At 42.1% G+C, this 13,316-nt stretch overlaps 1 protein-coding gene across 8 annotated transcripts in view; it reads right to left on the bottom strand.

Annotated features, from left to right (window-relative positions):
* ELMO1 (engulfment and cell motility 1) overlaps positions 1-13,316 on the bottom strand; it is a 550,854-nt gene that overhangs the window by 281,171 nt on the left and 256,367 nt on the right. For all 8 annotated transcript variants that reach the window (XM_073809835.1, XM_073809833.1, XM_033863159.2 and 5 more), the window contains one exon: positions 138-242. In XM_073809835.1, coding sequence (XP_073665936.1) covers positions 138-242 — 105 coding nt within the window. The remainder of the gene's footprint in view (positions 1-137; positions 243-13,316) is intronic.

Here is a 13,316-nt window from a genome sequence, read left to right on the forward strand (position 1 = left end):
TTTTCATTTTTACTTTACTAAGTGACAAAAGCCAATCTCTGGGGCCACTCATCTAAAAGTAATCCCTCCATATCCGTAAGTGTGAAATTCGAATTCAGTAGGAACTCTGCAATAGCTGAAAGGGGCTGTGCGCTTACCCGAATGTAGGCATCCTGGTGGTGCTTGGCAAAGTAGAGCATATTGTCCAGAGCTAACATCCCAGGAGGTGTCTGGGTAAAGTCCATGGCAGGGTTGACATGATTCTGTGATTAAAACAAAATGTTTGATCAGGTTAATTCTTCAGCAGATTTCACCAACCTCCAGAGGTCTGATTTCCCTCCAGAAGACCAAAGTACCACAAGGCAAGCTCCGAATAATCAAGTAGGATGACATTTGCTATCTCCATGTGAACCGATCAGGGTGGCAAAGAGGGCTTCCTTCTACAAGTGGAGCAAAACCAGCTTCTAGACCCAGGGTTGGGAAACTCAGCTGAAGATCGAAATATGGGATTATTCTTAGACATGTGACACTGCAGGAAAGGAAAATAATGTAAAAACTGTATTTTTACATTATTGGCTGTGCTTTAGCAGAACCAACAGCATTTGGGGAGAAAAACCTGGGATGAAGCCACATCTCTGCCATTTAACTTTTTTCACCTTAACTTCCTCATCCTCGTGTGTGAGGGTTAGGTATGGACACACCTGTCCATGGTGTTTGTGAACTTTCCAGACTTACACAGTCTGTAGGTCTCTGAGCACAGGCACTCTATAAAATTCAGAGGTCCACAGGGTCCTAACATCTGCCTACTTGCAGGGAGTGTTCTGGCCTTGTGGTCACCCACACTGTTCCAAGAACCACAAAGACAAACAATAGTTATAAATATGCCCAACAAATTCTCCATATGCTGGAGATCACTAAGTAAACACCACGAGACCCCTATTCAGGGCAGTAAACCACTCTCCACTGCTAATTGTCTAAAATGATGACCAAGATCTGTCCTGAAAATTCAGATCTAAATGGCTAATGATATAAGGGAAGTCATTCTTACGTTCAAAAAATGGAAAAGTTAAAGAGATATTAAAGAAAACTCTTATCTCATAATCTAGGTAATTTTTATGAAAGGACATATTTTTGTTTTCTTCCCGAATATTTCTTTTTTTTTTTTTTTTTTTTTACCAGTACGCGGGCCTCTCACTGTTGTGGCCTCTCCCGTTGTGGCACACAGGCTCCGGACGCACAGGCTCAGCGGCCATGGCTCATGGGCCCAGCCGCTCCACGGCACGTGGGATCTTCCCAGAGCAGGGCACGAACCCGTGTCCCCTGCATCGGCAGGCGGACTCTCAACCACTGCACCACCAGGGAAGCCCCTGAATATTTCTTAATAAACAGCTTGGCTCTCTGATTTGCCAGGGATATTATGGTCAGCTGTAATTTTTTCTAATTTAAGTACAGGAAGGACATTTTGTTCACTTGTTCAAGGTTCAAACAACCTACACTTTTCTACATTATTCAAGAGTACACAGAACCTGTCTTTTGCATGCTGATTTGAAATTTTTTTATGAGCTAATAAACAACACCTAAAATTATAGGACAGTGATGCTGCCTACTGGCCACAGTTCCACAATTTCCAGAGCACTCCTGTCCATATCTGCATAGCAAGTTGGGTCAGTGTAGTGACTTCGATATTTTATTTCAGCATTTTATCCTGATTTGCTTGTTAAGATGTTGGAACATTTTTAAAATACAAAAGTATACTACTTATGATAAGAAAGATATATTTCATAAAATAAATATAATTGTAACAAAAATGAAAATCACCGGGCACATCAAATGCAGTGGGTTTCAGCTTTAATCTGATACTCATTGGTGTATTCAATAGCGAGGGGAAAATCAAAACGCTGGAAATCAACGATCAGAGATTTAGTCTCAGAAGTAACTTGCAATGAAAGATTTTATGATATTTTCAGTTCTTAAGAAAAGAATAGTGGAACTTCCCTCATTATGCATACATTTATTATTTTGACTTCGATACGTTCGATTTCCATGAACACAAGAAACATAAAAATGTTAGAATTTGCTGAGTACTTTCTTGGGGTTAGCACTAGTTTGGGTTTCACATGTGTTACCTCATCTAATAGGTGGTGGGCACTATTGTTACCGCCATTTTATTTTATTATTTATTATTTGTTTTTTAATAATATGACCCTGTTTTATTTTTTTTTTTTAATTCTGGAGTACAGTATTCCAACATGTTAAATGGTTATCTCTAGGTAGTGGAACTATGGGAGATTTTTATCTCACATTTTTTTCTTACCTGTAATTTTTATTGAAGTATATAGTTGATTTACAATATTATATTAGTTTCAGGTATACAACATAGTGATTCAATATTTTTATAGCTTATATTCCATTTAAAGTTTTTATAAAATATTGGCTATATTGCCTGTGCTGTACAATATATCCTTGTAGCTCATTTATTTTATACATAGTAGTTTGCACCCCTATGCTGCCCCTCCCTGCTTCCCTCTCCCCACGGGTAACTACCAGTGTGTTCTCTATATATCTGTGAGTCTGCATCTGTTTTGTTATACTCATTCATTTGTTTTATTTTTCAGATTACACACATAAGTGATAGCATACAGTATTTGTCTTTCTCTGTCTGACTTATTTCACTGAGCATAATACCTTCCAGGTCCATCCATGTTGTTGAAAATGGCAACATTTTATTCTTTTTAATGGCTGCGTAGTATTCCACTGTGTGTGTGTGTGTATGTGTGTGTGTGTGTGTGTGTGTGTATACACACACACACACACACACACATACACACACACACACACACACCCCCCACATCTTCATCCATTTATCTGTTGACGGCACTTTGATCGTTTCCATATCTTGGCTATGCTGCTATGAACACTGGGGTGCATGTATCTTTTTGATTAGTGTTTTTGTTTTCTTCGGATATATACCCAGGAATGGAACTGCTGGATCATACAGTAGTTCTATTTTTAGTTTTTGAAGGAAGCACCATACTGTTTTCCACAGTGGCTGCATCAATTTTATTGGTGAGGAAACTGCAGTTCAGATGAGATAAGAAGCTTGCCCAGGACCTGGCAACTTGAATTTGGCAGAGCAGGCAATGTCTTGCTTGGACGATATGTTTCAGCGTGCTTTTGTCCATACCTTTTTCCTTACCACCAGTTTATAAGTTGAATGCATCTGTTTTAGTACTGCCAGCATTTAGACTTTATATAGCCTGAGAAAAATTGATTTGAGAAAAACGTAGGCTAATCAGTATTAGCTGCTACACAGCATGGTCCAGCCAACAAAGGAGAGTGTGCCAAATATAAGAGAGAAAAATATGACATTTATTTGAGAGCTATTTCTAGAGTTGGTCTATGAATCTATTCCAAAAATAAATACACAAAAAGGAAATCAAATGAGAAAAATTAGTTTCTCTGAATCTTGTTTGAACAACCCCCCAAAGCTATGTGCTAGTGAAGTTGACCAGGGAGAAGCCCCCCATGGGTTAAGAATCATCAGGCTTGTTTGAATTGTGCTCCCAGGATGCCCTGGAAGCCTCTTTGCATCAATCACACACCTCCTTAGGCACACAATGGGGGTATCAAATAGGGCACTGCTGCTTTCTAAGGTCTTACAGTTATGAAACGGTGTAACACATTTTTAGAGTTCTTTTAAAGATCCATATGGCTATTTAATAAAGTAATGCCTGCTATGTGGCAGGTGTTATATAAAGCACCTTGCATATGCTAACTTTTAATCCTCATAAAATTCCCACAAGACAGGTCTTATTATTTTCCTCCTTTGACAGAAGGAAACTGAGGCACTGAGCATCTGGGTAGCTTGCCCAGAGTTTCAGAGCCGGTATGTGGCAGAGCCAGAATTTGAACTCAGAGGACAGGCTTTTAACCAGGGTTTTAGGGTCAAGTTTTTGCTCAACCGGACGCCACTGGGAATTTCACAAAGATGTCCAGTGCAGGTTCCCCATCGTTGTGGTTCTCCTCAATCAACATGCTTTGCTCAGGCAAAGTGGGTCTGCGATCCATCCTTTTCAATAAAAGCTATAATCTCTCCATCCCTCCCAGACATAACAAAGTCTCTCTCAAGTCCAACAAACCAGGTCCTATTGTCTCCAACAAATAGACTTTTAATTAAACAAAAGCCAATTAGAAAATTGCCTTCGATTTTCTATGACTCGCTCTAAATTATGAAGTGTCACTGCATTTTAGATGAAACATAATTTTTGCAGTTGTGGGTGAACTATATTCTTTTTTTCTGTCTCTCTCTTTTTTAACTCTGAGTATCATCTTCCCAGCCTCTCTCTCCTTGAAATGATTGTTTCCTTTTTCTCTTTTGGTTTTAACAGCCAGCAAAATAATTTTACAAGCATAGATTTTGATAACGGAAACAGTATAAGAATTACTTGCCAAAACATTTGAGAGCTTTCTGTACTGTTACAAAAATACTCTGAGAACCCAGCAAGGCCAACAGACCCCCGCTCCTTCCTTATTTATGAGATGCTCTGGATACAGATTTATTTTCTTTTCTTGTTCCATGTGATTTTTTTCCACCTGTCTTGAAATGGAAGCTGCAAGAGCTTTCATAAATGACTTGAAAATATCCCTTGTCTTACTGCAAAGCCTGTGTACCTCTGTACATCCTTCTGAAATGCCATTTGTTAGAGCCTGTAGAAGTGCTGCTCTGTGAATCACATCAGACAGCTCTCAGCCCCTGGAGAAAGGAGGAGCGGCCACCTCCCTTTCCAAAGCACCAAGGTTTTTTCACTTTCAGAAAATGGTACCAACCAACTGAAGATAGCACTATTTATTTAAAGTGGGCATCCCATGGTGCTTTGTGACCACCTAGAGGGGTGGGATAGGGAGGGTGGGAGGGAGGGAGACGCAAGAGGGAAGAGATATGGGAATACATGTATATGTATAATGGATTCACTTGGTTATAAATCAGAAACTAACACACCATTGTAAAGCAATTATACTCCAATAAAGGTGTAAATAAATAAATAAAATAAAGTGAGCATCCTATATGGGGTTTCTGTATAGAGTTCCTAGAGATCTGTTTCTCTTCTGTTACACACATGCCAGTTTTTTACTTGAATTATTTCAATCGCACATTCAAGGTCTACGACAGAGACTCTTTCAACCTTCCAGAACCGTACACTAAGGCCACTGGAGAGCTGAAGTGGACCTCAAGTATAAACTAGGCTTGTCACCTTATTTTGAAGTTGAGAAAACTGAGTGCCTGGAGAACAGCGGTGCTCAAACTTGAGCAGGCATCCGAATGGAATCTCTGGGAGGGTTTGTTGAAGCACCAATTGCCAGCCCCACCCTCAGAGTCTCTAATTCAGGTGGGTTGGGGAGAGGCCTGAGAACCTGCCTCTCTAACAAGTTCCCAAGTGATGCAGATGCTGCTGTCTGAGGGCCACACTTTGAGACCCGCTGATGGCTGGAATGGCACATCCCACACAGCACAGGTAATATCAAAGTAAGATCTAGGACCCAGATCCACTGATCGCTTGAATCCCGTGAGCTTCTACTCTAACATGCTTTGAACTGACTGGTTCCAAAGGTCAGTGCATTTTACATATACTTGCTGTTCATCTGCTTTGTGCTTTGGCCTCTTATTGAGAAAACGGAAACGTCCTCATTCAGAAAAAGGAATTGTAATTTAGAAGCCTCTCACTTCTCCTACTGCTCAAATTTCTGACTAAAATCATATTATTAGTACCTCCACAGAGAAGGTAGGAAACTGTCATCAGTCAATATTTTCTAGTCTTGAATGATTCCTGGTTGGGGAAGCAGTGCTGGCACTAGCCTGAATGATTTGTAAATGATCTGTGTTTCTCAATTACCAATGCCATGCTAGTCCTTCATTAGTGTGGATAATAAAGAGATGATTACAATAATGCCTGCCAGATGGCATATCACAGGGAAAGCCTTGGAGGATTTAGGAGTTAATATTTGTGCTATACAAGTGCCTACATTTGCTGAACAAATACAGCATTAAAAGCAACCTTTAAAACAAATCACATTAAGTGAATATTCATTCAGTCTAGGAAAGGCCGTATCAAAGCTCTTTCTTTTTTTTTGCGATACGCGGGCCTCTCACTGCCATGGCCTCTCCCGTTGCAGAGCACAGGCTCTGGACGCGCAGGCTCAGCGGCCATGGCTCACGGGCCCAGCCGCTCCGCGGCACGTGGGATCTTCCCGGACCGGGGCACGAACCCGTGTCCCCTGAATCGGCAGGCGGACTCTCAACCACTGCGCCACCAGGGAAGCCCTCAAAGCTCTTTCTTGAGGCTGGTAGTTTAAGGTCATGTTCTCCAAGGGGAAGCAGGGTTTGATGGTTGCAGCAGATCCCTTGGGAGCTGTGCCACATTACACGTGCCTCCCACTCTTCCCCTCCCCACTCAGGAGAAAGGGTATGTGGGTGTTTCAACAGGCTCCTAGAAGAGCACTTATCCACCTTGGATGCCCCTGAAAATCCCCTTGGGAGCTCTGAAAAATTCTGATGTCCAGGCTGATACCCAAAATCAGCTTTACTTTTAAAGCTCCCCAGGTGATTCCAAAGTCCAGCCAGGGTTGAGAACGCTTTCCCCAATCAGTGGGTCTCAAATTTGAACGTGATCAGAATCTCTTAGAGGGTCTGTTCAAACAGATTGCTGGTGCTGCGCGCCCCCCCCATCCAGAGTTTCTGGTTGAGTAGGTCTGGGTAAGCCCTGAGAATCTGCATTCATACACATTCCCAGGTGCTACTGATGGTCTCTGGATCATACTTTGAGAACCTCTGTTCTAAAGCCACAGTAACCCAGTGCAAGAGCATTCTAGGGATCTATACTCAACAACTGATGGAGTTGGAACCTTGCTTCCCTGTATCGAAGTGTTTGGTTTGCAGCGGCTTTTATTGGGATGCCTGCTTTAGGGAGGACATGCACTCTCCGAGCTGACACAGGCCCAGCACTCTCTCACCTGGCTGATTCACACATTTATATAAGGAGATTCTTGACAGCATCCGACCTTGTGACCCCCAACATGGATCAATGTTCCAAAGAGTCCTAGACATAGCCTTTAGACATCTTCAGGTTCTGTTCTTGGTCCCTCTCCAGTAAAGTCAATAAAAATGAATAGTTTGCATGAATACAGAGAAGGCAGCCTACTAAATCTGACCTAAGAGTGGGCAAGGTGGTATGCTGAGGGGCAGAAAAATAACTGTGACCAGGGACAGGCAGGCGTCATGCCAGGCACTCCAAAGGCGTGATTTCATTTAATCTTCCCAGTGAGGCGAGTTATGAATGAGGTAAATGTTATTATTCTCTTCCTACAGATGGGGGTGAGAACTTGTGACTTGTGCAAGAGCATGGTTAGAAGTGGCAGAGTCACCACTTCAGCTCTGCAGCTTTTGTTTTTCCTATTTAGGTTCAAGCGGCCTTTGGAGAATAGGAAGATGGGCCCCATTATCAAAAAGAAGTTTAATCAGAGAAATGTAACGTCCCATAAAAATTTTTTTAAAAAAATTCAAAAACACATCTACTACAGAACAAGGGAAATCTGGCTTACAAATAATTCATGAGATCCCAGCTCCACATCATTAAAATTTGATTCTTTTAGGTAAAGTACAAAGGATCTGCATGAAAGAAACACCCAGGAAGATGTTACGGGTTCAGGCCAACAGATTCTAAACTACCTGGCTTCCGTGCCGTACCTCCCTCTCAGCTGTACATTCTCTTCTCCTTGCCTGGCCTCTGGAACACCTCTGCTAATCTCTCTAATGTCATTCATCCACCTGCTACCCTTTCGTTCTCCTGACCTTCAACCTGGCTCCATCTTCCCTCCTTTGGCAGGTCCACAACTAATCTTTTGGGGAATACCTCTGGTTCTAGAGCTCTGGGACCATCCACAACTACCCACTATCACCAGGACCCCCTCCCTGGGCTTGCTCTGCAACCTAGGAGCGTCCATGACCAATCCTATTATTAAGAACTAAGAGTTAGAGTTGGCAGTGTAAGTCCAAGATGAGTCAATTCTGAGTGGCAGTCAGGAGGCTCTGACAGGCTGGGATTTATTAACAGGAGAACAGCAAGAAGAACAGAGGAGAGTTCCACCGACGGGGCCCAGCTGAGGCCACATTTGGACACAACACACAGTTCTGGGGGCTACGCTGGGAGCCAGCTCCTGACACACAGGAAATCATGTACAAAAGCGTGGCCAGGAAGAAGCAGAAATATCTAAACAGTAGGATATATCAGAAAAGTTCAAAAAAACCTTTAGATATTTAGCCCGGGGGAAAAAAGTATATGTGGTGGAGGTAGGATGGGGGTTGTGAGTTGGACCACTACTGTCCTTAGGCATCTGAAGGACTGATATTATTGTGTGGGCAGCTACAGGAAACAGGATTAGCAGAGAAGTGAGTTTTTAGAAATATTGAAGCAGGATGTCCAGCAGGAATAATGCCCAGAGAACTAAAGGGTAAAGAATTGGAGTAAATGACCTTGAGATACTTTGCAGCCCCTGATTCATTCCTTCTCTCATCAAATCATTTTGGATTTCTACTACTGTGCAAGGCACCATGGGAGACAGACATGATAAATTTCATCCAGAGATTAATTCAAAACAAAATAGTACTTGTCTTCACAGAACTTCTGTCTCAGAAGTGAATTATTAAAAGCCTTAACAAGGACTTCCCTGGTGGCGCAGTGGTTAAGAATCCGCCTGCCAATGCAGGGGACACGGGTTCGAGCCCTGGTCCGGGAAGATCCCACATGCCACAGAGTAACTATGCCCATGCGCCACAACTACTGAGCCTGTGCTCTAGAGCCCGCAAGCCACAACTACTGAAGCCCGCAGGCCTAGAGCCTGTGCTCCTCAACAAGAGAAGCCACCACAATAAGAAGCCCGTGCACCGCAACGAAGAGCAGCCCCCGCTCGCCGCAACTAGAGAAAGCCCGCGCGCAGCAACAAGACCCAACGCAGCCAAAAATAAATAAATAAATTCATAAAATTAAAAAAAAATCCTTAATAATATAGCTTTGAAATATGCATGTTTGCACACACACACACACACACACACACACACACACACACCACAGGCATAAGTAACTTCACACATGCACACTGTGGAAGCTCTCACATAGAAAATTCTGGATTTAAGGCAAATTTCCTTTGTTAAAAAACAATGTCCTTTCTAAAATTACTCTCAAAAGGTCAGGAAAGGCCGTGCAGTGCCGTGTATTCAATTCATGAAAATCTGGATTCACTCTCACTTCATTATCTTGAAGAAGCAGAGTTGAGACTTACCGAAGAAAAGAGTAAACTCCAATATTGTTTATTTGGTATGTTGATTTCACAGTCAATACAAAGAATTACCATGAAGACGCAATTAAAATGCCTTGGGAATAAATCTTTAAAATGAAGCTGGTTATGGTTAAAAAAACAAAAGTCTTCATGAATAATGAAACAATGCTGTCAAGGTTTATAAAGATGTCTGCAATTTTTCTACTGAGCTGAGTGCATGCCAGATTATGAACGACCCAAGCACTGTGGCTTGCGCAGCAACACCCTACTCTTTCTTCCCTTAACTCCCAGCTCCTTTTTCACCGATCTTTTTAGAACTCCCACCTTTTGTAGTTTTAAAACAGGAAGTGGACTAGCACCAGTTATGCACAGTGGGTTTCTCTGTCTCCCTTTTCCACTCATCCCCAGGAAGAGCACAGGCTAAAAGTTCCATCAAAGGACACGGAATGGGGCTTCCCTGGTGGCGCAGTGGTTGAGAGTCCGCCTGCCGATGCAGGGGACGCGGGTACGTGCCCCGGTCCGGGAAGATCCCACATGCCGCGGAGCGGCTGGGCCCGTGAGCCGTGGCCGCTGAGCCTGCGCGTCCGGAGCCTGTGCGCCGCAACGGGAGAGGCCACAACAGTGAGAGGCCCGCGTAACGCAAAAAAAAAAAAAGGACACAGAATGTGTGCTACCATCACTCCAGGGCTGGTCTAGCTAGTCAAGCTGGAAACCTGTTCCCTCCAGCCCAGCAAAGCTCTCCAGGCAGCCTCTGGTAAGGGAACCACCACGTACATGGGAGATGAAACCTCTCTGCCACAATGGAGCCAGGAGCTGATCAAGCTACTGCTGCTACTAATGGACTCTCAGGAGGTCAAAGGGATGCGCGGGCTTGTGTACTGCAGCCCTGCCCTCCTCCAGGGCCTAGCACTGCATGGCGCTAGGGTAGAGACAGTGATGATGGTGATAACTTTAATCATGGAAGTAGCAGCTAACACACACACAGCACTTAATGAGTGCCAAGGACTGTTCTAAGGCATGGGTTACTTTGGCCCACGGGCTAAATTGGGTTTACCACTCAACTTTGTAGAGTTGTGAGTTTAAAAGTTTCCTGTCTTTTTTTTTTTACCTTTTTAAAATCTTTTTTTTAATCAAAAGGAAAATACTTATCTCTGACACGTGAAAATTACATGAAATTAAAATGAAATTAAAATTTCAATGTCCATAAAGAAAGCTTTGTTGGAACACAGCCATGCTCATTTATTTACATATTGTCTATGCCTGGTTTGGCATTTGGCCTACAAAGCCTAAAGTATTTACTTCCTGACCCTTTACAAGAAAAGTTTGCCAAACCTTTTTCTAAGTGTTTGTTCTCAAGGCAATTCAATGAGTTAAGAAAATCAGTCCCTCTTTAACCAAAGTTAAAAATCTCAATTAACAAAGAAATGCTAATGTTTTGCCTCCTGGACAACATAAGCCCTTTGTAAATGTTCATTGTTTTGCTCCCCTGGATAATATCGTAATGATTTTAAAGATGCCCAAGTTTTAGCTGGACAAAATTCTGTGTTTTGCAAATGTTATGTTGAGATGAACCTTTTCAGTAGCCTTAACTTGTGACTCAAGGCCTCATCTTGGTGTCTTTGGGCCCCTTCCCCTTGCTGACCAAAGGCAAACCTCGGAGGGGTTCTGTTATACACTTTTATATAAGACCTTTATACTTTTATATACATTTTTATTATTTTATATACCTTTATATAAGACTACCTGTAAGTTTGATGAGTTAGGGACCTGGATTGTGTCTGGTAAGCACTCTCCTGCTTCCCCCCTTCAGTGCAGCTCTTGTAAATGGCAAAGTCTTGGCTTTTAAATTTGGACACTGTGGTCCCTTTTTCCATACCAGAATAAGTAGAATTCTTATGCTTATTTTAAAAATGAAGAAACTGAGGTGTAGAGAGGTTAAGGATATCGCCCACATTCACACAACCCATTATGCTTAAATTTGAACCCAGATGTACTAGAGTCCATTTCTTAACTACTATTCTAAAAGGAGAATTGGCTACCTATGCAGTGGGGGGGGAAAAAAAAATCACTTGATGGAATACTACACAGCCTTTAAAAATTCTCTTCATAGAGTACTTAGTTATCATAAATGAAAAAAATAGGAATAGAAAATATATGTTGTAGTTTATATAGAATTTCAATAGTAGTATATATTCCTTGGCATTGTGTATTTTATAGAGTACTCTCTATATAATACAGTCTTATTATATTATATATATATATTATATATATATGTATGCAATATCAAGATATATATTTAGCATGTAATTGTGAGTTTTCTAAAAAATGCTTTTAAAAACTGGAAGGAAATTTACCAAAGTGTTAATAGTAATTATTTGTGGTGGTGGGAAGATGGAAAACTTTTTTCCCTACCTGTCCATATTTTTCTAATTTTCTCTAATGAGGATGCATTGATTTTTACTTATATTTGATCAGAGCTGTGCCCACTGTTCTCTAAAAGGAAACAGAGACCATCCTGCAGGAGAACATGAGATACAGTTTGGATTCTTACCCTGGAGCCTCCCAAGCCTTTGCTGAAGCCCTCCCTGCAGCTCACGTCCAGCTGTGCCCAAGGGATGTGCTCGAGCAGAAAGGCTCATCTCCACCTGCCCAAGTAAGTCCTATGCAGGCAGATGGACAGCTTGGATTAACAGCATTTCAGAAAGTATGTAAATTCAGACATTTCCTTCAGATGAAGGAGGCCAGGAAGAGGTACTTGTCTGATCTGATCTGAGCTGCAGGGTGTTTGCTCAATTTGCCTGCCCTACCAGGGTACAGCCCTCTAGGCTTAAAGCCCCCCCCACCCCACGCTCCTTTAACATAACCCCTTTAAGCCAGCATCTCCTGAAGCCTGACAGTTCACAGCACACTTCACTTCATTTGTCAGGAAACTGTATGATCACAGCTTCGGCCTGGATGAGTCACTTGACCACTGAATGGGCAATCCTGGGCCAGCCCAAGGGCGATCACCTGTAAATGCTGAGAGTTGGACAATCTTGATGGGACCTTCCAGCTCCAAAGCTGAATTGTAAATGTTCAGAGTTCCCCAAATATGTAGGGTAGAACCACTGAAACTGCCAATATCTGACCATTTATGACCTACTAAAATGGAATTTCACGTGGTTCAACCAAAAAATGGTCAAGCTAAACAGATGCAATCACCTCCGGTCGTCTCAAAAATTCTTGAAAGGAGACGGCCTTCTGGAGGATGCAATGGAAGCAGTTCCAAAGGGACTCAGCGGGGGGCTGAGGATAAAAAGACCTGAGGGAGTGCCATAGTTTTAGTCTGAAAATAAATATTAAAATTGATTTTTTAAATGAACTTTTTAAAGTGCATCTTGTAACACACCTCCCGCCTCTGTGAAATCAGCAAAAACCAACGGGAAATATCTCCCCTCCTGGCTGTGACTCCTAGGAGGCCAACAAAAAGCGGGCAACCTCTCTTTGGTTTGGTTTTGCTCATGTAAATCTACCCATCTGCAGACACAGTGACTGTGACTTTCTCAGTCCTAAGAATAAGGATCTGAAAAATAAGAATCTGAGACCATTACTCATCAGAGAGCAATAAACCCTGAAAGAGGATGAGAATTCTTGGAAATGTTAGATAAATAGCATGTGAATGCCAAGTTGCCCATAACCTTAGCAAACAGATTAAACAGAATTAAAAACTTTCATGTCAAAAAAAAAAAAAAAACTTCTCAGTTGTCTTGCAAACCTCAGGTGCTCTGGGAACTTTGTCCCAAAGGCCCCACACACGTGGAAGGATCCGTCAGGTTACTCAGGGGCTGAGGGCAGTAAGATGGGCAGGAGAAACCAGAACTAACCTCTTAAAATCTAATTTATTTTTTGGTAGTTACTTTACTAACTTCAACCTCCTCTAACAAGTGGGTCTTTGATGATTATACACCACAGAAAAAAATAACTTTAAAAATATACATTATGGCTTTAAAGTGATGCTATCACAAAAT

Source organism: Tursiops truncatus, chromosome 9, assembly GCF_011762595.2.
Source record: "Tursiops truncatus isolate mTurTru1 chromosome 9, mTurTru1.mat.Y, whole genome shotgun sequence".
Lineage (NCBI taxonomy): Eukaryota > Metazoa > Chordata > Mammalia > Artiodactyla > Delphinidae > Tursiops > Tursiops truncatus.